Source organism: Argentina anserina, chromosome 5 (genome assembly GCF_933775445.1).
Source record: "Argentina anserina chromosome 5, drPotAnse1.1, whole genome shotgun sequence".
Classification (NCBI taxonomy): Eukaryota; Viridiplantae; Streptophyta; class Magnoliopsida; order Rosales; family Rosaceae; genus Argentina; species Argentina anserina.
The window spans coordinates 5425705-5450635 of record NC_065876.1 but is presented as its reverse complement, the minus strand read 5'-3'; the positions used below and the strand labels follow the sequence as shown (position 1 = coordinate 5450635).

The following is a 24931-nucleotide window of genomic DNA, read 5'->3' as shown; positions in this document are numbered from 1 at the left end:
GGTTGCAAGAACTCATACCCATATGTGTTCATATGAAATCTAATTCTCAATTCTCTATTCCGTCTAAGTATAGATGGTGAAGAGATTCAATGACATATACATTCATATATGTAAGTGTTGTTGGGACACTATTGCTTTCATTATGACATGATTAACTATGCGCCTATGCATCATCATTGGACTTGCATTGCTCCTTTGACATGGGTTTAATCCTACACTTAGTGAACCAACACAAATCCTATCCACACCAACGCCGCCGGCAGCTCTAGCAACATCAACGTACGTCTTGGTGTAGCAGTCGACACTGGTAGCGTACGGTTCCGCTTCGGACCAAAATCAGTCATTCATTGGTCCAATGCCCCATTCTTTTTGCAAAAGACACATTGAATGTGACAAATCAGAATCTGTCCAGTTTCGTAGGTAAACTTCAACAAGACCTACAAGACATCTCACTTGATGAAATATGGTGAAATTGGTACCGTTGGAAAGGTTTATGTGTCTACTTTCTGGGGACACAAACCATTGGTTCATAGCTATCATATTGAGTGAGTTATGGCAGTTTTAGCAAAATAGGACAGTCCTGTCCGAAAATTTGCAAATTAGTCAACTTCAACATAGCACTGTGAACTGCTCCGATCGAATTAGGTTGTGAACTTTATGTCACTGGAAATCTATGGGTGTCTACTTTGCAGAACATTTTACTGTTTGCTGATACCTATTTTGACGAAGAAGTTATGACCGTTTAAGTAAATGAAAGTCATTCTATCCGAGAATCTGATTTTTATTGCAAACTCTTGTTTTGAGTTGTTATGCAATCTTGTTTCCTAAGATCTAAGTTTGGCTAAGTATAGCATGTATGACCTAAGGATGTGTGGCTAGATTAATGATTAATCATTAGCCTAAGACTATGTTTGAGAAGCATGTAATGAACGTTGTATACGTTGTTCTTTGTACTCCATGATTATGCCACTAATCAGGGGGAGTTGTTTCGTAGACTTCAGGGGGAGTCTACCTCACATGATATTATCAAATGTAGACGGAGCGTTGTGCACTTTTTCCCTTCGATCAAGTTTTTGTTTTTACCCAAGAGGTTTTTATTTTGCTTGACAAGGTTATTACCGAGGCAACGATGGCACCATGCAACCTAGGCATACGACACAATGAGGAGTGTTCATGGAGAATTATTATTATATCATTGTGTGTGTCTTAGCCTTATTAGGTTTCCTGTTAGAGATAGATTTGCATCTCTGTAATAGATTAGGACTTCAAATCTTATAGGATTCAGTGATGTAATGCCTATATATATAGGCTCTCATATCATTTAATAATACACAATTTTTCATCCTGAAACAAAAAAAAGATTTTACCTGTGAGGTAAAATGAAAAAAGTGGGAAGTTTTATTCATCATTAACCTCGCACAGATAAGTTGGCTCAGCTATCACTAAAGAAGGACACGTTACATATACATTGCCACCTAGAGGATGACACCAAGCTCGAAGCTCCAACATACTGATCAAAAGCCCTTCGGTTTCGAACTTGATCAGCAATCTATCAGTGTTCAAAGAAATGCAAAGACGGCTATGACAAGTAGCAGCGATGGTTGCTTCATGGTCCGTGACAATGTCCTACTGACACGTGTGCCGGCCAACATCAGCGTTACTCCAGCCACTGGTGAATCAGCTTTCATCGGAGCCACCTCTGAAATTCCCAGCTCTCGCCATGTCTTCTCTCTCGGAGTTCTTGAGTATGTATAGTGTGGCCTAACTAGTAACCATTTCTGTTAGTGATTTATGTGCTACTTATACTTTGTTTCGATCTCCTCATCTTCATATCCTCAAGGTGAATAGGGTTTTAATTTTGGTATGGTACGGATATGTGTACATTACTTTCGGTACTATCATCAACACTTGTATGTTGTCTATTTCAATTAGATTTTCTATACAGACGACATTTTGTTGCAGGGGATACAAGTTTATGTGCCTGTTCAGATTCAAAATCTGGTGGATGATACCGGGTTTTGGGAATTCCGGATGTGATGTTCCGGCAGAGACACAAATGCTTCTCTTGGAAGCAAGAGATAAGTCTAGTAGTAATAGTAGTACTCCCGACCAATATCGATTTTCATCCGAGTCTGAGGAGCCAGAAAATGCTGAGAGCAACAGCACTTTCTACATTCTATTATTGCCAGTCTTGGATGGAGCATTCAGGGCAACTTTGCAAGGCAACACTGTCAATGAGCTTGAGTTTTGCGTTGAAAGTGGTTCGGTTTTACTTTGGCTTTGTGTATAGTTGAAATAGGTCGTGTGGTGTTCGGCTTTTAGCATTTTTCTGTGATGTTTCATCGAATTTGATTTAGTGTTTTGTTGTTTTCTATTTACTCAGGGGATCCTGATGTTCAAACCTCAACAGTAACTGAAGCAGTATTTGTGAATTCAGGAGATGACCCATATAAGCTCATTAGGGACTCTATCAAGTATGTTTTGTAAAGTCTCTGATCGCTTCAGCAATAATGTAATACACACATGGATGTTTGATGGTTCATTATATTATCGACAATTAACTTTCTTAATGCAGGATTCTAGCAAAGCACAAAGGTACATTCAACTATTTAGAAGACAAGAAGGTAAGTGAATCGGTCCTCGTATATATTTAATTTCATTATCATGAAGAAATGTAAAAATTGAACAGCTTGCTAAATTTATTACAAAAATAACAGGTACCAGCACATGTAGACTGGTTTGGATGGAACACATGGGATGCATTTTATAACGACGTTGATCCCGAAGGAATCGTGCTGGGACTCAAAAGGTTTGCTATAATTCTGTTAATTGAAGTAGATAGAATTAGACCGTGGTTAACGGATCTATTTCTCTTTTGCAGTCTTTCTGGAGGAGGATGCCCTCCGAAATGTTTGTACATCGATGAAGGATGGCAGACTAAAGTAGTTGAAAATGAATTTGAACTAACAGAAAAGGCAAAGTAAGACTTTCATGTTATGTTTCATAATTTACCTGTTGGTGATCCTGTTCAACTTCTCTGCATGAATTAATTATCTCAATTGCCACAAATGCACAGGTTTGTGGCCAGGTTGGTAAGCTTAGAAGAAAACGATAGATTCAAAGGCTACCCCTCGGGAAAGTCATCATTTCCTAATCTCCACGAGTTTGTGAAAACCATCAAAGAGGAACATGGACTGAAGTATGTAGTTTAATAGATTTAACAATTATTTCTGTACTAATTGGTTAAACATAGCAAGTAATGCTAGTGCAGATTAGTATATGCATGGCACGCTTTACTTGGTTCGTGGGGAGGGCTACTTCCAACATCTGAAGCGCTGAGGAAATACAATCCCCAAATTAAATCCGTAGTTCAGTCTCCTGGTAACAAAACAAACATCATATGTGAAACCCTCGATCCAATGGAGAAGCATGGGATCGGAATGATTGACCCTTCGATGGTTTATAAATTTTACAATGATCTCCATACCTACCTTGCAAGTTGTAATATAGACGGAGTGAAGGTGGATATTCAGAATCAAGTGGAACTCCTTTCTTCTGGTTATGGAGGCCGTGTTGCATTGATGAGACATTTCCAAGAAGCCCTCGAAGAATCTGTCATGAGAAATTTTGGCAGCAATAACCTTATTTGTTCCATGAGTCTTAGCAATGACTACATTTACAGGTTAAACTTAACTAGTATTTTTCTATTAGCTAAACAATATGAAATTAGATTATTATTGATGAGTTATGTGTTGCTTTGATCAGCTCAAAGAAGAGCGCAGCTTCAAGAGTGTCGGAGGATTTCATGCCACGAGAAAAAACATTTCAAACTTTACATGTTGCTGCAGTAGCTTTTAACAGTCTTCTTATGGGAGAGATTGTTGTACCAGATTGGGACATGTTTTTTGTAAGCCAATCAATTCTAGCAGCATCATTGAATTTACTTTACCATATTTTCAAAAATTGAATTTACTTTACCAACTTACTTCGACAACCTTAGATTCATTGGTCTATAATTGACTCATAATATGACTATATGAGTAGCTCGATCTTGCACAGTGACTTTATTTCTAATTTCCAGAGCGACCACTTCACCCGGGAGTTTCATGCTGCAGCAAGAGCATTGGGTGGATGTCCGATATATGTAAGGTCAATATCAACATGTTAACTTGATATAGATTGTTAGCCTAATTTCTGAAAATTTAAGTAATTGGGGTGGAGAACTTGCAAGTAAATTCACATCTCACCTTTCATTGAGCATGTACAGTGACAAGCCTGGCAGCCATAATTTTGATGTCCTCAAAAGGCTTGTACTGCCTGATGGCTCTATTCTAAGAGCTAGATTCGCAGGCCGCCCTACTAGGGATTGCTTATTCAGTGACCCCGTGGTCGATGGAAAAAGGTAATACCTTTCCTGATCTAGGCTAGCAGAATTTTTGCAGTAACTAGTATTTCTGACCTAGTTCATTGATTACAGTCTGCTAAAGATTTGGAATTTAAACAAGTTATCTGGAGTTGTTGGTGTTTTCAATTGCCAAAGAGCCGGGAAGTGGCCACCAATTGCAGGTGCTGAATATGTGCCCCCCTTGGAATCTGCATTGCCTCTTAGAGGCCTGGTCTGCCCCAAAGATATTAATATGCTTGAAGATATTGCAAATGAGAGCTGGCAAGGAGAATGTGCAGTATATGCATTCCGTTCAGGTCAGCCTATACTGCCTCTTTTATAGTTTTAGCATGGAACTTTGCCACTAACGATTTCATACTGATCATCTTGCTTAGTGCAGGTATTGTTTCTGTACTGCCAAAGAAAGACCATTTTGAAGTATCATTAAATGTGTTAGAATGTGAAGTTTTCACCATATCTCCTACTTGGGTGAGGATCCCATTTACTCTATTAGGTCTCAGTATTTTAAACTGTTGCAAAGATCTGAATCATGATTCATGAGTGCTAACGTAACAGGTTTTTGGTGAAAACATTCAATTTGCCCCAATAGGGTTGCTTGATATGTACAATTCAGGAGGAGCACTTGAATCTCTAGATGTCAGTATCAATGACATGCCCAACTTTGTTGTAAAGGTTCAAGTCAGAGGATGTGGTCGATTTGGAGCCTATTCTAACAAAGAACCAAGGTCTTGTCTGGTGGACAACAAAAAGGAGTTTATAATCTACAATTCTAATAATGGTTTGTTGGTACTTGAACTTCAAGGCGATTGCAAAGCAAAAGAGATCGAGGTCATGTACTGAGATTTTGGAACAGAAACCTCCTAATATGGAGCTCCAAGCCTCCAGGATTTGTTCCCTGGAATTCTGTTGAAGCAAGGAAGGGGTGCTCCTTGACCTGTACACTGTGATGCTGTAAAAGTACAACTTGTGCGTCCAATAAATATGTAGAGCTAAGCTGTCATGTTCGACCTTCTATTCCATGGGACAATGCTAGTCTTGTTATTGACGCATCAGACCAAACAACAAAAAGCAAAGAAAGATGTTTCAATAGAAATGTGTTTTTTTTTCTTTTTTTTTCGTAACCATCGAGAGACATATTCATATGTGCAGCGTGCAATTACACGAAGTAATTTTAGTTATCTATAGATAGTTAAGCATGAATCTCTTGATCACACCGGTTGATAGGATACGGATCCATCAAAGGGATTTGAAAGAGGAAACTAAATGAACATTAAGAAATTAAAGCAGCAAATTAAAGAAAATGGAAAGGAATTGAATTTAGACAAAATTTGATATTCTTGATTGATAGCTTATACAAAAGATGAAGCTGTCTTAAATAGTTGTTCATCTATAGAACCCTATCCGATTACAATATTAGGGTCAACCCGTGTCCGAATAGTAAAGCCCAACATAAGTAAATAGTCCACAATATAGGTAGCCCAAAGTAATAATAGGTCACTGTAGAAGGGTCGTAACATTCCTCCCCCCTTAAAATAAGGCATGTCCTCAGGCCATACGAATGTGACAGGATTTGGACTCCAGAAGACCTCAGCATAACCAACTGCCCATGCTGTAATCATCCCAGCTAGAGAATCCTCCATTGGTTGCTTGAAGATACTGACTAGGGGCTCTTTGATTGTCTGATGGCTAGAATAGATTATATTAGCTCTGTAGACAGGATGGCACATGTTACCTTGTATCAACAACACACACTCGCAGAAGGAAAGTTCTGATCTAGAGTGGCACAATAGATTAGCAATGCTACTGTCCTTCTGTTGTAAAACCGTTGTGAACATACCGTTGCTTTCATCCAATGAGACAACAATAGCAAGAATATGTAGGACCCTGTGCCAAGCGGTAGATGCAATATATTGTTCTTCCTGGACACTTTGAGAAGAAGCCGAGTGAGAAACATATCGGTCCAGCCGGGGGCTTGAGTGCATCACCCCTGCTAGCGTGTGTACATACCAATGAACTCCTGGGAGCATATCATCAAACAGTCTCATTTTCGTCTTCATACCATATCCTTTGGTACCACCAGATGCCTTCTGGTATGTGATATTAACGACAACCATGCAAAAGGAGTGCAAGAGGGGGACACCATCCACAATACTTCCAACTTGAGGCACATGGATCATAATCTTTGCTGCCTTCTTGCAGTCAAAACTCCAATTAGAAAGAGCTCCATGAAAATGTCTGACGATGAGCTTGTCAACTATGGACTGTGTTTCTGCACCCTGGTAAAACATGGGAAGAACAAATTGTGTGGTGAATTTGTTCATCATCATGAACTTCCATTCCATATCAAGAGGAGTATCACAGTTCAACAATGGATGGCCCCATGATGTAGAATATATGCTGGTGAGATCAGTAACATTTTTCAAGGCTATAGGAAAAGCAATATCATCAACTCCAACCTGCCACATGTATACGAGTGCACAAAGATCAACACTCACATAAGAATTTGAAGTTGATTGTTGACGATACAAATGTGGCATCTTAGAAAAGAACCTCAAAGCTTCTCTATTGGTACCCCCCAGTAGAGGACTTAAAAGCACAAAGTCCATTATAGGTGAGTGCATCATGGTAGGCAAGAAAAACAGAAGAGCTGTAAGTGACGACATGGTAACTGAAAATTGTTGTTGAGGAAGCATGTCAAGAACTCGAATGTTTATTGCAACAATGCCAAATGCAATAAACCATGTATGCATGAACCCCTGGAAGTAAATTGGGTAGGTCAGTGGAGAACAATGAATTCGAGTACAAGTATCACCATATATACTGCCAAGGCCGTGTTTCTGAGACATCAAAGATAACAACTGACTGATAGAATGAAGTATCGAAATTCCAATCATAGAGTGCTCAGTTTCCCTCCGGATGTGAGCCAAAAGTGCTCGTGATAAATGGATAGCAGCCATAAATGAGAACATAAACAATTTCAAGTCAAATGCATATAATGGTGAATGAAAAATGAAATAACGCACTGCCAAGAAACTCATGTCCTCCTGAGCATGTTTCACCACATACTGGAAAGACTGGTGCACTGTAATCATAAATAATATACCATTTTCTCCAGAAAGAAGTGGACCATAAGAGTATCCCATGAAGGAAAACTCTAAATTGCTTTTGATAAAGCCAATAACTTCATCAATTAAAAACCTCCTTGAGTGGTCTGTAACTTCAATTTGGCAAGGAAAATAAAGTACACACACTTCCAGTAGATAAAGGGTACCTCCAGTAGCAGCCAACAAAGACTGAATCCACATATGCCAAATCGAAGATGTGGTTGTCATTGGAACAAATAAATACCGAGTGCTCTGAGTCAAGACTGTAAGATACCAATGATACAAGTATCCTTTGCGACTTGAAGGTGTAATTTCCAATCCAACCCACCAGTATAGTAACTTATCTGACAACTGTGTGACTCCAAGAGTTGTCAAAAATGTGCCAACAACAAAATTACAACATGTGAACAGCTCAAATTCTATGTTCATGAGTCTACTTGCAGACATAGAAGAATTAAGTAATGACAATGGGAACATCACAAGTGAGTTAACCAAGCTTGGACTGAGCAAAGTAGTGGTAGATCCAGAATAGTATTTAACCATGCAAAGAACATTAGCATTCAACCATGCAATCAGAGTACCAGCTAGAATAGTAACTTCTGTTTTCCAAATACATGGAAATAAGCAACATATATGCCATCGACATATAAGTATTTGAGCTTTGGACGGGCTGTGTAGTGCTGCCAGAGAATGAAACTTACCTTGAGGTAAAATTGCAGTGCCTAAAGACATGGGGCCAGAGTGCGTAAGTGTCTCAACCCATTTAGTTTTCTTAAGCCAGCTTATAGCTCTAAGCTTTTCCAACAGAACATCCTGCATTTTTGCATGCTTGTCGGCAGTAGAAAAATTGGCATTACCAATAACCTCATTCAACAAGCCATAAGTAATAACCATGTGGTCAAAAAAGGAGTTATGACAGCAAAAATACCAAACTTGTAAAATTTAGACACCAAACCAAACTTTGGTTTATAGTATGCAGCCTGCAAAGTTAGTAGCTGTGGTATAGGATCATCAACACTCTGCACCACCTCAGTATTATGAAACTCAGGCTCAATTTTTCCAGTGCTAAGACCCAAGGAATCATGCACAATATTCAATTTCTCAATACTCGTTTCAGATACCACATGATAAAAATCATCATCCAAACCTAAAATTACTTCACCACGTGATAGGGTAAGATTTGGACTCTTTGAGATTGGCATACTACCTCTGATTATAGCAATAGGTAGTGACCGAGACCCATCTATAGCAGCGGTCGTGGTGAAGGAATTGGCCTTATCAACCATAAAATTGGTCTTATCATACGTCCAATCCCGTTGAACAACAAAAAACCCATCCATTTCCTTCTTGATGTCGTCCTTTTCAACAATCAAAATAGACGCAGGTGAGGTGACGACATCGCTTTGGGGTTCGAGGCTGAGCACCTCGACAACGGTGATAGGGAGGGATTGAGGAAGAGTCTCCAGCTCGTCAATGAGAACAGAAGCAACGAGCGTGGGGTGAGAGACCTCTTTCTGGCCAGGTACAACGCAAAGTGGTGGTGGAGAAAATGGCTTTGTTGCCCGAATATGCGATGTTTCGGTCAGAGTATGTGGACTCACACCGAGCTGACATAGTTCCTCCATAAACTCAGGGAGGAAATCACTTGTCTTTGCCCTGACGACCCCAATTTGGTGCTTGTTGCGAATCGAGAATCTCGAGGACATACCCGCACCACATAGCAACTCCGATGTTCGGCCTTTTTTGAAAGTCTGGCTCTTGCTGCCATGGCGGTGCGAATGCTGAAAGCCTTTTGCGTTTTTCCATGGAGAGAAATTGGTTGGGTAAGGTGGGGGTATGGTAATGGTGGGTTGTGGGAGTGATGTTGTGGGTAGTACTGAGGGTCCATGAGAATGGGTTGGGTTGTGGCTTCAGTGTGATGGTAATTGGTATTTGAGTGGGTGTAACTGAGACCGTGTTGTTCGTCGGCAGCGTGAAGGTGTAGCGATGGGTGTTGAGGTTCCGGTGAAGAAGCAACCAAAGTTGGGGGTTGGGTAATTGCAGAAGGGGCAGTGTGGTGGGGAGTGGTGGGGTGGGGAAATTGGAGCTGAGTTCCCGAAGCCGACGACACTCCGTCATGATTTTGGTGTGGCTTGCCTCAAACCGACGTTTCTCCACCTTAAATATCTCATAGATTTCATTCTGGGTGTGCTGAAGAGCAGCCGTGATGTTGAGGCAGAATACAACATGTTCATCTGGTAGAGGAACAAGCGTGACAGGTCGCTCAAATTAGGTCGCATTGGTCTCAGTGTTCCAGAAGTAGAATCGCCCAAATTCATCGATAACTCCTTTCCATGGCGGTGGGAGGGTGGGATCTTCAGGAGCAAGTTGTGGTGGGCGGGTGGGTTTTGCAAATTCCACATCGAACTAGGCTCTTGATACCAATTGATAGGATACGGATCCATCAAAGGGATTTGAAAGAGGAAATTAAATGAACATTAAGAAATTAAAGCAGCAAATTAAAGAAAATGTAAAAGAATTGAATTTAGACGAAGTTTGATATTCTTAATTGATAGCTTATACAAAAGATGAAGTTATCTTAAATAGTTGTTCATTTATAGAACCCTACCCGATTACAATATTAGGGTCAACCCGTGTCCGAATAATAAAACCCAGCATAAGTAAATAGTCCACAATATAAGTAGCCCAAAGTAATAATATAGAAGGGTCGTAACACCGGTGCATCTGAAATTCAGGTTGTTGGGTGACGGGTCTATTTTTTTTTTCTACAAGACCATCCTTGCAGGCCATTTTAATATATCTCAAAGCCCATATCTTTAATTTTGTTTTTTCTATAATTTTTAGTGAATGCCCTCCTCTGTTTTCCAAATAAAACCCCTCTTCCCTCAGAAGTAGACCACCCTCTCCTCTCTACCCTTATCCTCTCAACCTCTTTCTCTAAAACCCTTCTTCTTCTTCTTCTTCTTCTGAAAATGACTTCGGCTACCTCCCACCTATTCAAGACCTTATCAATAACAGCAGACTCATGCGCCCTCTCTCTCCCTCACCACTTCTCCGCGAAAACCCCCAACGCATTTCTCCCCATCCCGACCAGACCCACCACCACCCCCAAGCTCCACCTCTCCTTCTCACCTCTCCGGAGCAAGACCCACTTCTCCTCCCTAGTCTCACACGTCACTTCGGATTGGGCCCAGCAGGAGGACAGCCCGGTCGCCATTGATGGAGCCGAGGAGAGCGGTGAAGAGGGAGGTGTGTTTGAGGAGAGAGAGGAGGAGGCGGCTCCGCTTGAGCCGCCTGAGGAGGCCAAGATCTTTGTTGGGAATTTGCCTTTTGATGTTGACAGTGAGAAATTGGCTCAGCTCTTTGAGAAGGCTGGAGTTGTGGAAATTGCTGAGGTCGGTGAGGCTTTTGTTTGTTGATAAAGGTTGTGTTTTTTAAGTTTGTTTTGGGTTTTGATATGTGGGTTTTTGTTGTGTTTGTGTAGGTTATTTACAACAGGGACACTGACCAGAGCCGTGGATTCGGGTTTGTGACGATGAGCACTGTGGAAGAAGCTGACAGGGCTGTGGAGCAGTTCAGTCGATACGTGAGTTGTTTGATTATTTTAAGTTGTTTGATGTTCTGTTTAAGTGTTTTGGTTGATTGTGTTTTGTGGTGTGCTTACAAAGATGGCAGTCAGTGTATGTAAAGTAAAAGAGAAGTCTTTTATCAGACGATGAAAATTTGAATTGAATTGTGTAGGAAATGGGAAATGAGGTGAATTGATGATTGAGGTGCAGGGTGTATTTTTGTGGAGAGTAATTGAATATGGTTTGGTGTTTTGTATTATATTTGTTGCTGTACTGATTGTGGTAACCTTGAGTCTGCCTTAGAGTTGGTATAGACGTTTTGGTAATAGAAAATGTATGAGAAAGTAGACATCATTTTTCAGGGTAATCTCTTACTAGAATAAGTTGGCACTGCAAACCCAAATGTCATTGAGAAAATCCATTAGGGGTGGAAATAGTTGAACTTGTGCTTTTGATCAAATATATGCATCCAAGGCTTATGAAGTCGACAAAGTCTTTGGCATTGGCTACCAGTACCTTGTCTTTTTTACTTTTGAATTAGCATTCTCCACTTCTGTATTGTTATCCTACACAATTGTGAGAACCTCTGTCTTTTATTTGATTTTTGCATCTTGTTTGACCATGTTGCCTAATCTGCTGATGGGATCCTCTTTGGATGTAGATTAGGGTTATTATGTATGTTTATTGCTTTCTAAGTTTCTGTTTCTTGTATTTGTTTTTGTGGATAGGATTTGAATGGAAGACTCTTGACCGTCAACAAGGCTGCTCCAAGAGGAACACGCGCAGAGCGCCCACCGCGTTCATTTGAATCTTCATACAGGATCTATGTTGGTAACCTTCCATGGAATGTGGATAATGGTGAACTTGAGCAGCTTTTCAGTAAACATGGTAGGGTAGTAGATGCGCGTGTAGTCTTTGACAGAGAAACTGGACGATCACGTGGATTTGGATTTGTAACAATGGCCAGTGAATCTGATATGAATGATGCGATTGGTGCTCTAGATGGAGAGGTATCAGATGTTTAAAATTTTCACTTAATTAACCAAGATGCTAAGAAAACAGGGTGCAACATACATACAGGCCAAAACATCACACTTGCGATTTATATAGTTATGGTTAATGAACTTAGGAACAGATGATGAAAAATGCTTGTTTTCTTTTTCTTGTTGTGCCATACAATCTGAACCATCTAACTTGAGTATTACCTGTGCTGCAGAGTTTGGACGGTAGGGCAATCAGAGTAAATGTTGCCGAGGAAAGACAAAGGCGCTTTTGATCTCAACTGAGATGAAATCTAAGTTGTTTTGGTTCCTTTTCTGAAGAAGAGATTTTGCGTTGGCCAAGTTCAAGCGAGCTTCTCCCTTTTATCATTTCTGCAACTAGGGTTGTTTATGTTGAAATCATATATAATGTGTACCTTTTGACTCCATTGGATTTTGGGGAATTACTGTTAATGCTATTTGGTTTGAAATGCGGCATATGAATGTTATGATTTTTGAACTCACACGTAGGAGCTTCTTTGGCATAATATATATTGGTCGAAGGCTAACATACACTATTTTCCGCATGAAGAGACCGTCGTATAGGACAATGTGTCAGATGAATTTATACACTAGTTGGATTTAAATGATGGTTTGCCTAAACCTGAAAGATTTAATAAAACCAATCAAGGTGCAACATACCAGGTAACTAAACATTTATTGTTCACCGCGACAAAATTTACAGTGACAAAACCAGAAGTTCAACAATCCATTAAGAGAAAGCCATAGCAACAACTATACAGATTTCCAGGATTCTAGTGAAAATAGACCAGGGACATGATTTCCAAGTTCCAAGTGAAACACATCGGCAGGCCTCAAAGGCCTCTCAACTGAGCTTCTCGACTTGTGAGTGGAACATAACGAACTGCAGTTTCAGTGTGGATACTTACGGAACCATCCATGTTTTTGTCCACGACCTTTAAATCCTGGTAGATATTCCCCACAGGAATCACCATTCTGCCTCCAGGCTTCAACTGGTCAATAAGTGATTGTGGTATTTCTGGAGCGGCTGCCCCGACATGAATAGCATCATAAGGTGCAAATTCTGGCCAACCTAGCCTTCCATCTGCATGAATAATCAAGTAATATTGATAGTCAGCACTGTTATTTGTTTTGTGATACAAACATTCTATTATCAATAGCAGCAACTTTTGATTAGCAAGTTTTAGTCATCAACTTGGTTTTAATTGACAAGCATGGCAATAGGGCAATCTTTTCATTTAATCAAAAGAACCAAGTCTGACTGTCAGTTCAATGAAAACATACCACCGACATGCACTGAGAGGGACCCTTCTTTCAGTAATGGTGCTACTGCACTTTTTTGAATATTCTCAATTGAGGAAGAGACCAACTCCGGAATGTGTTCTACTCCCACTGCTCGACCTTTTGGCCCAACCATCAATGCAAAACATGCTGTCAAATATCCCGTCCCTAGCAAACAACAACGGGAATCTCAAAATCTCTTACCGCGGCAAGTGCAAACTAATCATGTTCAAGAATTCAATAGTATTGCAAATGTGACTACTAAGAACGTATGAAGACAAAGAGCGATACCAGAACCAACATCCAAAGCATGCATATCAGGCTGCAAATTCTTTTCCAACAATTGCAGGCATGTTGCATGCATATGAGGTGCAGAAATGGTGGCATTATAACCGATCGACATGGGCGAGTCATCGTAAGCTGAGCTGCCTTCAGGCACAAACAGAGCCCTATCAATACTCCACATCACTTCAGCAACTTTACTAGAACTAATCACTCCATAACTTTTCAAACCCTCCACCATTGCCTTGCTATCATGAATTCCACGCCCGGACAAGAGCCACTATATATTACAGGAGATAAGCACATATTAGTTCTAATCTGTCTGCTTTTCACATACCATGAACCAATATATCTAAGAAATGATTTGATCCTGCTATTCTTATATATCGACCTTCACTGTAAAATTAAAACATAGCACAATGATAAAGCTCCACCAAGCTTAATAGTGAAAACCATGCTTATTATAAACAAGGAAACCTCCTAAACAAAGTTAAACACCATCTTTCTAAATACAGGAATGAAAGGAATCGAAATCACCTAATACTAGAAGTACTGATCATATGCTAACATGATCAAAATAAATGAAATCCCATCATCACTAAACAAAACCATGCTTCGATTGATCGGTTAAATGAAAAGAATCAATCTTTACAAAACTCCCAACAAAAAGTTCGATCTTTACCAAAATAAGTAAAAGCTGAGAAAGAGAGAAGCGAGAAGCAATTACCGCCATGCCGCAGAAGTGGGAATTCCCCGTGAGGAAACTAGGACAGGAGGAGGAGAGAGTGGTTGGTCGGAGGAGTGAGACTGTGCTGCGGCGGCGGCGGAGTTGGAGTTGGAGAAGGTGGGAGAAAGAGCGAGTAGGGGTGAAGGTTATGATGTGGCTTGGTGTGTAGAAGCAACCATATGCTATACGGCCTATGGCTACAGCTCTCAATGATGACGCTGACGACGATAATGGATTATGCATCTGCCACGCTTGTATCTATCCTCGTCTCTCTTTCCTTTTATTCTTTTTTCTTTTTCTTAACTCCCTAAACCACACACTTGGCCACTTCTGGTTATTTTCCATCACCGACGGACATCACACACTCGAGTAGTTGAGTTGAAGTTAGGACTTCACGACCGATCATACTCCGGTATGGTACGAGGAGAAAGTCTGAGGTGAGGCTGTCGTGTACTCGTGTTATTTCCACAATTCTACACCGAAGTAAATTTGTCGCACATAGTCTCCTTCATACGGTCAGTAGCCGATTATGAAATTCATGTTCAACTATCATTAGATATAAATCTAATAGTAAGGAGATTTTTTTTTTAATTAAGTTATTTTGTGTTCAACCATTAGATTTATACATCCAATGGTGGTTGGATATGAATTTCATAATTAACTACTGACCGTGTGAATAAGACTGTTGTCGCACATCCTAGTATATCCACCTCCTACTAGAATGACATGTGTCCCTTTCTATTCTACCCAATAACCATGGTTAACTCTTTATCTTTTATTTTTGAATTCACTGTTATAGTTTGATAGGGAGAAGTGGGTTTTGTCCTAGGTGGTGGACTCAGTGCGTCATGTCTATCCTAATGAGGTTGCGAGTTTCTTGCTTGGTCAAATGGTCGCAGCCTCTTAGTGGTAGGATGAAACTTGGTGTCACTAGCATTAGATTCCAGTTGCAACATAGTGGGAAAGCTGACAAACATAGTATCTTATGGCTCTGTATGAGCATTATCTTTCTGGTATGTTACCGAAATTGTAAAACAAACGGAGTTGCCAATGTTGTACTCTTTGCTAAATGATGTTTGTTAGAATACATAGATTATGTGGAAATATCTGATATTATTTCAAGGTGTTTTTGCAGTATGGGGTTTAAATTTAATGTCTCCCCCTTGTATTATACGGTTTCATTAATGGAGACGTTATTAGGGCTTCTACCCATTTCAAAATATATTCATTCTCCTCTATATTGTGACGGGTCTTGCATAATAGTATTAGTGTATTACTCTATTTGCGTTCTCAAGATTAGAATTTCATGCCCCTTTTATATATAACTTTAAATGCAACCATGAACCCTTGACGGAGTCGTTTGAATCCCAATTATATATAACCATCACAGTATAGATGGTTCCTTCATGTTTTCTTGTGCGTTTTGTTTTGTTTTTGTAGAATTACATGGTCTGAATTCTAATTGTGTGTATTAGGTTCTATATATAGTGCTTAACTTATTCGTGTATACTTTATCCTTACATGTAAATGATCATTGTAATCTCTTATATATGCTTCATGATTAAACTGATCTCGTCTATATGCAGATTTTGGTTTGAAATCAACATTCATCAAAACCTGTGCTGAAATGAGCCAAAGCTAGTTGTCTATCAGTGATGGAATTTTTGGAGGGAGAATATTGTGTTCAGGATTATGGCAAATTGAAGAAAGTATGGGTGGTGTACAATTTGATCCTTGTTCAGGAGGCATAACCAACACGGACGATAATGAGCAAGTGAGAGATGACAATGTCACATTTTGTGGTGAGAGTAATATGGAACCTGTAGATAATACTGAGATACCTACTTAGGGCTCGTCAACGGGCCGGGCTCGGTCTGGTCATGAGTGGCGGGCTTATACCGGGTCTTAGTAAATTTAAATAAGTGACGGGTCGAGTTGGTATTTTCACAAATTTGAAGATCTAAGCCCGTCCACTTAAAGTGGGTCTTATGAATTTGTACGGGCCGGGCCCTATGGGCTTATATTAGAAGAAAAAAAACATAATACTCTTATTTAAGAGTTTGAACAATAAAAGAATTATTAGAAAACATTCTAAAAAAAAGTCACAAATAAATTCTAGTTTCGAAATATTGGCGATCTACACCGATAGATGTGATCGATATATATATTTAGGGACCCTGTAAAAATTTCGTCCATTTTGAACATGGTTTGACCGTCTATACCTATGGTCAACCAAAAAAGATGTATTTTGACATAATAAAACCCCATTAACCAAATTGATTTCCTTGTTGCGACCACGCACGATTGGTGATAAAATTAGGTGATTTCAAATATGTAAACAACTTTCGGCATTCGTATCTTGGTAATGGGTCCTTCCTTAGGGTACATTAGTGGTGTTATTGGTTTACCGGAAATTCCGACGATCAAATGGGGTCCGAATTGGATGAAATTTTAAAATTGTCACTAAATATATATACCGATCACATCAGATGGTGTCAATCGATTGCAAGAAGTTTCCTTCATATAGTCGCTTCATAATGCGATGGTTTTATTATAAACCTAATATAAATGTTATGATACATTAGTGAACACTTCGGCGATCGACAACTCTAGTTCGAAATATGGTCGATCGACACCAGTAGATGTGATCGGTATATATATTTAGGGAACCCGTAAAAATTTCATCTGTTTTGGACATGGTTTGACCGTCGATACCTACGGTCAACAAAAAAGTGGCATTTTGACATATTGAAACCCCATTGACTGGGGTTTTGCCAAATGAATTTTATTAATGCGACCGCGCACGATCGGTGACAAAAAATATGTGATTTCATATATGCAAACGGTTTTCGATGTCGCATCTTGGTAATAGGTCTTCCCTTATGGCATATTAGTGGTGTTTTTGGTTTAACGGAAATTAGATGAAATTTTTACAGGGTCACTAAATATATATACCGATCACATCGGCTGGTGTCGATTGATCCCGACAAGTTTCCTTCATATAGTCGCTTCATAATGCGATAGTTTTATTATAAATATAATATAAAGGTTATGATACATTAGTGGACACTTATATGATCGACAACTCCAGATCGAAATATGGTCGATCGACACCAACAGATGTGATCAGTATATATATTTAGGGGTCCCGTAAAAATTCCGTTTGTTTTGGACATGGTTTGACCGTTCGTACATACGGTCAACAAAAAAATAGGAGTTTTGACATATTAAAACCTCATTGACTGGGGCTTTGCCAAATCGGTTTTCTCAGTGCGATCGCGCAAGATACGTAACAAAAATTAGGTTATTTCATATATGTAAATGACTTTCGGCGTTCGCATCTTTGTAATGGGTCATCCCTTATGACATATTAATGGTGTTTTCGATTTACTGGAAATTCTAACGGTGAAACGAGGTCCGAAACTTAACGCATATGATTACTATTATTAACCCTGGGTATTTGCTGCACAAATTTTGATAATTTACTAATTGCAGATATTGGTATTTGCTATACTATTTTGTCTATCCAAATAGCTATCCAAATACTTGCTTCAAAGTTCAACTCAATTTCTTTCAAACACATTTTTAGGAAAGCAAATTTTGTAGTTGATGTTGTTGCCAATCTTAGCCATAGTTTTAATCAAGGGGCTAGTTGGTTTGATTGTGTGTCAAGTGCACCCACTAATACTCTTGATTTGACATTGTACCGTGTGGGTGTCCTAGAAACTCCTTTATTTAATATATTTTATTTCGTATAAAAAAAATGGTCACTGTCCATGTACAATATTCGCTACCTAACACCAGATCACAAGAACAAAAAAGCATTGCTTACTTAACAAGTCAGACTTTACATGTCATAGTGCTAGACTGCTAGAGTGCTAGTACTGTTGTAATATCAAACAAACATCTCCATAGTATAACTGTGTCTGTATCTGTGTCCCTAGCTCATCTCTTCCCTTGGGTTCAAAACTTTTCTCTTCACATAATTCAGTTCTTCACAGCAACACATAGCCTATAGGGTTGGCATTGAGAATACCTTTTATTATTGATGAAGGGTTTGGAAACTTCATTGTGAATCACGATATTGGAAAAGTCTACAGGAAAGATTAAAGACGCTTGAAGTAGTTTATCCACATATGTAACTTGCTTGGTTGGAAAAGCAAGTTAAGCATGGACCTGCACATACAAGCCGATCAGTACAAACTTTTTCTACTAAAATAAGTTCCTGGGCATAGTAAGGGCTCACAGTAACAACCCTGTCTGATTCCAATACTCCGGCTTTCATCCAGTTGATTTTTCTTCCCTTCACAGTGGTTGACATATCAGCTCCCACTTGATACTGAAATTTAATACCTCTTGAGTTCACGAGGAGAGAGTGTCTGTGTGCCACAAGTGACGTCCACCACTTGTTTGATGATATGCCTAAGAAAAAAAGAAAACGAAGATGAGACGCGGTTTTGGAGCTGCGAGACATATTATCTCTAGCTGTGAGTATTTATTGGCTGACGCCCCACAACACTAAGTAACTTTGTCCTCCGAAATTTCTTTGAGTCGTAAAAGTGTTGCATCCTACGATTTCCACCGACGTTGCCATGTCGGCGATGAGTGCAAGTACAACCGCGTGTCCATGTGCTTTCTTGTGTCCACTGGAGGAGGCTCCTCGTCCTCAATATGTTTCCAAAGCAAAAGCTATTGCCTATGTTCTCTCCAACTCAATTGAGTCTTCGGTCTCTCTAAGCCAATTGTCTGCTCCAGTCAAACGCCGAGACATGACTTATGTCAAGATCAATGAAGCTCTCCACCAGGAGCAACTGAAAAGCTTCACAACCAATTTGATTGGTAGGTTGTTATTGCGTAAGGATTCTGTCCCAATGAAAACATATGTTCTCAAGGGTTTACTTGCCGATTTATGGAAGCCATCGGTGCCATGGCGTTTAGTTCCACTTGGGAAATGCTACTTTGATATTCACTTCGGCACTGAGGATGATTTACACAGAGTTTGGGGGGTGGTACATGCATTCTGCCCGATGGTCTCTTCTGATTGTCGCAATGGAAACCTAACTTTGTCCCTAGGGATGTCATTCCACAAACACATGCCCAACTTTGGGTCAGGATGTATGGTTTGAGCCAAGATTACTGGCATTCTCGACATCTCATGGAGATTGCTCGTGGAGTGGGTACGCCCTTGCAGTTGGACAAGGCTACCAAGGAGCGTGAGTTCGGTTACAATGCTTGTATGCTACTAGATGTTGATCTTGCAAACGAACTGCCATCTTCGCTTATGGTCGAGCGTGAGGAATATTGTTTTCCTATTGAGATTGTTTATGAGAATATGTGCACTCATTGTGGTATGGTTGGGCATATGACCGATAGTTGTAGACATTTACAAGGTGATCCAAAGCCTCGTCATTCTGAGAAGCTGATTTCGAAACCGTAGGTCTGACAAGAATACATAGTAAAAGAGAAGGTTTCAAATGATCAAAGTATAAAGACTCAACCATCAGTTAGTCCAACTGAAATTAATGGTACGGTTACATCACGTACATAAATATGTACAGTGATAGCACAAGTTGATCAAGGGATGAATTTTGAGTCGAGAGACACTGATGAAAAAATAACTATTGAAGACAATGGGAGAGACATTGATGAAGGGAAAACTATTAAAAATGATAGAGTTTTGGTTCCAAGGCCATGTACTCCTACTTCTAGTGAAAATCAGTTTGTCATTCTAGCTCAGGAGGCTATTGTGGGGGCTGCTAATGAATTAATTGAGAAATTGGCAAACCAAGTGTTCCATGGGCTAAATGCTCAGACCCTTGATGTAGAGAACTCAATGGTGGTTACTAATGAGGCTTTAGATGATGTTGAGAGCTCATTCCCCACCTCCTCAACGAGGACAGAAGAGAATGCAATTGTGGTTTGAGAGCCGGAGGAATGTATGACTGTTGTTCTTTCTAGATCCCAACAAAAGAAGCAAACAAAAGGAAAATGCATGAGAATTTACTACAAGAACAAACTTTGGACTGTTACCCTGCCCGTAGCAGGATTCCCACCTCACGCCACAACCTATGAAGATCATTTTTTTTGGAATGCTTGGGGTATGGGCAACGCCCCCACTCGTCGAGTCTTGAGTAGGATGGTTCACAAATACAAACCTGCTATTATTGGTATTTCTTAACCTTTTATCAAATTAAGTTCACTTAAATCTTCCTTTTGGCATTCTTTAAAGATGTTTCCAGCAACTTTGAATGATAGGGAGGACCAACCTCCAAATATCTGACTCTTATGTGATCAAGCTATTTAACATACTGTGTTACTAGCTACAGACCAACAACTCACAATTTCTTGCACTTTGGACAATGTTAATTGTATTTTGACTTGGGTTTATGCAAGAACTATGGTAACAGACCGTCGCCGGCTTTGAAATGATCTGTTTCATGTTAAAAATGTCTTTGTTCAGGGACCCTAGATAGTGTTGGGTGACTTTAATTGTGTCTTGGGTGCTCATGAAAAATGAGGTGGAATTCTTCCCAATGTCGTTTCATGTTAAGACTTTCAGGACATGTCAACTAATTGTGAGTTGGTTCATCTTCCTATTAAAGGATTGTCTTATACTTGGACGAATAAAAGGGGTGTTGGTGCAAGTGTTGAAATGAGGTTTGATCGGTATCTTAGCAATTTCTCTTGGATGGATGTTTGGCGCAATTTGGAGTGTACTACTCTTCCTCATTTTTTCTCAGATCATTGTCCTCTTTTAGTGTTCTTTTCAAAGCTTATACCTAACCAAAGATCACTATTTCGGTTCCATCGCATGTGACTAGATCATCTAAGTTTTCTTTCTTTGGTGAAGGAGGTTTGGCAAGGTTCTCATTTCTATGATAATCCAATGTTTATTTTGGTTTCTAAGCTGCGGACTCTTAAACATCGGATTTAGGTTTGGAATAAAGCTGAGTTTGGAGATGTAAACATAATGGTGGATAAGTCATTTGATGATTTGCATATAAATATAGCGGGAAATTACTAGCTTAGGTCCTTCTGATGACTTGCTTTCTAGGGGAGTGTTGCCAGTGCTCAAGTTCATGCGTCTCTTTTGCTTCGAGAGAACTTTTTATGTGATAAATCAAGGATAAAATGGCTTACTGAAGGTGGTTGAAAACTCTTATTTCTTCCATGCAATGGTTAAAGTCCGGCATCTTAAACAGTCATTATCAACTATGAGAGATGGAAACAGTATTATTGATTACCCAAAAGAGATTAGTGATCATGTGGTAAATTATTTCAATGACCTATTCACAACAGATTCTTTTGTAAGAGACAATGGTCTAGTTTCTCAAGTAATTCCTAGTCTCGTGACTACTGAGGATAATGTTATGTTAACAGCCATTCCCACATCTGAGGAAATATTTCAGACTATTTGTTCCATGGATCATAATAGTTCTCCTGGTCCAGATGGTTTTGGTGGAATTTTTTTATGAAGTGTTGGTCAGTTGTTGGTGCAGAGGTAGTCCAAGCTGTTCAGAGTTTTTTTAATACTGGATATATTCTTCCCTACTTCAATTCTAATTTAATGATCTTGATTCCTAAAGTCCCTAGAGCAGACATTGTAACGCAGTTGCGTCCTATTGCTATGACGAATTTTATTTTCAAGCTTATCACAAAGATTTTAGCTGACTATTTGGGAAGTATTGCTACTCGGATTATTTCACCCAACCAAAGTGTTTTTCTTAGAGGCCGCACTATTGTAGACCCTATTATATTGACTTTAGAATGCATTAACCTCCTGGATCGTAATTGTAAAGGCGGTAACATTGCAATTAAGTTTAATGTGCAAAAGACATTTGACACGCTTGATTGGGGTTTCTTACTTTGGGTTTTGAAGGATTTTGGTTTTTTAAATCCTTTTTGTAACTGGATTAAAACAATTTTAGGGTCTGCACACTTATCAATTTTAGTTAATGGTGAGATGGAAGAGTTTTTTCCTTATTCTCGTGGTGTTCGTCGAGGAGATCATTTGTCACCTATTCTCTTTTGTCTTGCGGAAGAGATTTTAAGTAGAAGTCTCACTAAGCTGACTGATGATGGACTTATTGATTTATTGTCAGCTCCTCTTGGTATTACTCCACCCTCGCATGTTCTATTTGCATAGACATTATGGTTTTTATGCGGGGTACCAAGAGATCTTTGAAGAATCTAATGAAGTTTATGGAGGAATATGGCTTGAATTCAGGGCAAAGAGTCAATAAATCTAAATTGCTTGTGTTCCTTGGGAAATATGCTCACCGTAGACGCTTTGTTATCCGGAAAATTTTGGGTGTCAAGCATGGGTATCTTCCATTCACATACCTTGAGGTTCCGATTTTCCAGGGACGTCTCAAGAGGGTGTATTTTCAGGCCATTGCAAATAGAGTGAGATGCAAGTTGTCCTCTTGGAAAGGTTCTCTGTTGTCGCAAGCGGGTATGTTACAACTTATTCAGTCAGTTATTCAAGGCATTTTGGTTTATAGTTTTCAGATTTATGAGTGGCCAGCTGGTTTACTTCATGACTTTTGATCTTGGATCAAGAATTTTTTTTGGACTGGAGACCTTTTGAAAATAGGCATGCCTCTTGTTGCTTGGCGTCACTGTTGTAAACCCAAAGAGAAAGGGGATTTTGGGGTTACGTGATCTATTTGAGGCTAATCATGCTCTTCTAATAAAGAGATGTTGGGAGATGCTCTCTTCTTCCTCTCCAGCCTCTATTTTGCTTAGAGCTCGTTTTTTAAAAGATGATTTCCAACCTGTAAAATCTTACAAGAGATCTTCAGTCTGGTTGGGTCTCAAAAAAGTTAGGCCAATAATTTTAAATTCTTTGCATTGGAGTGTTGGTGATAGTAAGAGGATATCTTTTTGGCAAGATAATTGGTTGGGTGAGTCTCTTGCTACTAGTGTTGGAGTAAGTGGCTCTATTTCACTTCATGCTAAGGCGAATGATGTTATTGTTGATTCTCATTGGGTTCTCCCAGTAGATTTTATATATCTTCATTTCCTCAAGCAGCAGAAAAAATTGAGCACATTGCTCTGCCTGATGCAGACACATCTGACTCTCTTTTATGGCCGCGCTCCTCCTCAAGAATTCTGACAGCAAAAGAAGCTTTTGTTTTCTTCTCAAATCATGGTTAGTATAAAGATTGGGGTAAAGTGATCTGGAGTAAAGCAATTCAACCCCGCAAAACTCTTGTTGTTTGGAACACTCCTCATGGGCGTTTACTAACTGATGAGGTTTTACAACGGCAAAGTTTTTCACTTCCATCTCGTTGCTCCTTTTGTGGAAGTCATGCTGAATCGGGTACACATCTTCTTTTGCATTGTTCTGAAATTGTGGCTTTATGGAAATAGGTTTACCTTCTATTTTCTCATTCATTCTCGCCTTGGGTACCCTTGATGAAGTGTTTAATGGTGTTGGTGTTTCAGTGTTCCCAAAACCTAAACGTTAACTTTGGTTTCTAGTCTCATGTAATCTAATTTGGTCTATTTGGATCACTAGGAATCTGGTGCATTTTGAAAATAAGATTTTTAATGTGTTGGAAGCCCAACGTCATCTTTTGAAATTGTTCGGAGAGTCTGCTTTGTATTTTTTTCATCCTTACAAGAAGCATCATGATATGTTTATTCTCTCTATTCTTGGTATCTCACAACGGTTTGCCAATGCTATCAGCTTCAGCTCGTCCTTTAATTAAGGGTTTCTTGGATGAAGGTTTGCTATTTGCTATGGTTTTGCATGTGTGAGTATACACATGCCGGATTGAGTTTTTGTTTATCCTCTTTGTTAGAGTTTATCAGACATAGAAGATCAAGTTCTTTTGTCTCCCTCCTTTGTTAAATAATAAAAAAAAACTTGCTTGGTTTTATCACCATTAGGTTCCAAAAGAGAAAAGAAAAGGAACGAAACAATAAAAGAAAAAAAGAAAATAAGTAGGGTTTGGCTTGTTTGCATAAGTTTGATTTTCACAATTCACTTTATGTTTTTTTTTTGTAAGCGTAGAGAGAACTAACATCCTCCTTCGAAAATTTATTGAAATGAAAAAAGATACAAAGAGGAATAAAGAATGTTGCAGCTTATGAATTATGTTGCAGCTTATGATGAATCTATGGTCTTAGTTTAGTCTTTCTAAAGATTATTTGCTCGGAATTAATTTACTAAAAGTTAGTATGTTAGGTTCCTAAGAGTTACTGACAATATATTTGATAAAATGTCTCAATGAAGCTGTAGAGGAAGACTTGATTCAATAATTTTTCTGGACAAGAGAGAAAATAGCAGTTCAACAAGCATGGGGACTGAAGTTGGTTTGAGAGCTTCTTCATGTTTCCCTTGTGAAGAAAGACTCCCAGATGGGTGTGGGGTGCACTAATCGGTAACTATCATTACTGTTTCATAGATTCATCTGTTTTTAGGCATTTTCCCTAATAGCAGACTTTACTTGTATTACTGATAAGTGATAACCTCGAATCCAAGAAAGAAATGCCTAAGAGCAATCAAAATAATGTAACCTTATGTCCCTGTC

At 39.3% G+C, this 24931-nt stretch overlaps 4 protein-coding genes across 4 annotated transcripts; 3 read left to right on the top strand and 1 right to left on the bottom strand.

Annotated features, from left to right (window-relative positions):
• Positions 1 to 1482: 1482 nt before the first annotated feature.
• On the top strand, positions 1483 to 5245 carry LOC126795364 (probable galactinol--sucrose galactosyltransferase 2). The gene is made up of 14 exons (XM_050522214.1): positions 1483 to 1745; positions 1963 to 2261; positions 2384 to 2474; positions 2576 to 2624; positions 2718 to 2809; positions 2882 to 2980; positions 3077 to 3199; positions 3272 to 3682; positions 3766 to 3907; positions 4082 to 4149; positions 4268 to 4402; positions 4478 to 4701; positions 4785 to 4873; positions 4961 to 5245. The coding sequence occupies exons 1-14, from the start codon at positions 1483 to 1485 to the stop codon at positions 5243 to 5245; spliced, it is 2370 nt and encodes a 789-aa protein (XP_050378171.1).
• Positions 5246 to 10398: 5153 nt separating this feature from the next.
• LOC126795062 (28 kDa ribonucleoprotein, chloroplastic-like) lies at positions 10399 to 12556 on the top strand. The gene is made up of 4 exons (XM_050521880.1): positions 10399 to 10904; positions 10994 to 11095; positions 11807 to 12088; positions 12295 to 12556. Exons 1-4 carry the CDS (start codon positions 10482 to 10484, stop codon positions 12352 to 12354), a joined length of 867 nt encoding a protein of 288 aa, XP_050377837.1. The 5' UTR covers positions 10399 to 10481; the 3' UTR covers positions 12355 to 12556.
• Positions 12557 to 12757: 201 nt separating this feature from the next.
• LOC126795059 (protein-L-isoaspartate O-methyltransferase 1-like) lies at positions 12758 to 14627 on the bottom strand. Its single transcript, XM_050521877.1, has 4 exons — positions 14391 to 14627; positions 13673 to 13943; positions 13385 to 13549; positions 12758 to 13184 (listed from the first exon to the last, which is right to left on the bottom strand). Exons 1-4 carry the CDS (start codon positions 14394 to 14396, stop codon positions 12934 to 12936), a joined length of 693 nt encoding a protein of 230 aa, XP_050377834.1. The 5' UTR covers positions 14397 to 14627; the 3' UTR covers positions 12758 to 12933.
• Positions 14628 to 19503: 4876 nt separating this feature from the next.
• On the top strand, positions 19504 to 20313 carry LOC126795363 (uncharacterized). The gene is made up of 2 exons (XM_050522213.1): positions 19504 to 19738; positions 19949 to 20313. The coding sequence occupies exons 1-2, from the start codon at positions 19504 to 19506 to the stop codon at positions 20311 to 20313; spliced, it is 600 nt and encodes a 199-aa protein (XP_050378170.1).
• Positions 20314 to 24931: the final 4618 nt, after the last annotated feature.

Bases quoted from the DNA above. Each gene is read 5' to 3' on its own strand.
- LOC126795363 (XM_050522213.1), top strand. From the start codon at position 19,504: ATGTATGGTTTGAGCCAAGATTACTGGCATTCTCGACATCTCATGGAG. The intron at 19,739-19,948 runs GTATGGTTGGGC...AAATATGTACAG, and splicing joins GAATATGTGCACTCATTGTG to TGATAGCACAAGTTGATCAA.
- LOC126795059 (XM_050521877.1), bottom strand. The intron at 13,550-13,672 runs GTATCGCTCTTT...GTTGTTTGCTAG, and splicing joins TGCTTTGGATGTTGGTTCTG to GGACGGGATATTTGACAGCA. The intron at 13,185-13,384 runs GTATGTTTTCAT...TTATTCATGCAG, and splicing joins CCTCTCAGTGCATGTCGGTG to ATGGAAGGCTAGGTTGGCCA.
- LOC126795062 (XM_050521880.1), top strand. From the start codon at position 10,482: ATGACTTCGGCTACCTCCCACCTATTCAAGACCTTATCAATAACAGCA. The intron at 11,096-11,806 runs GTGAGTTGTTTG...TTTTGTGGATAG, and splicing joins TGGAGCAGTTCAGTCGATAC to GATTTGAATGGAAGACTCTT. The intron at 12,089-12,294 runs GTATCAGATGTT...CCTGTGCTGCAG, and splicing joins TTGGTGCTCTAGATGGAGAG to AGTTTGGACGGTAGGGCAAT.
- LOC126795364 (XM_050522214.1), top strand. From the start codon at position 1,483: ATGACACCAAGCTCGAAGCTCCAACATACTGATCAAAAGCCCTTCGGT. The intron at 2,810-2,881 runs GTTTGCTATAAT...TCTCTTTTGCAG, and splicing joins ATCGTGCTGGGACTCAAAAG to TCTTTCTGGAGGAGGATGCC. The intron at 4,702-4,784 runs GTCAGCCTATAC...TGCTTAGTGCAG, and splicing joins AGTATATGCATTCCGTTCAG to GTATTGTTTCTGTACTGCCA.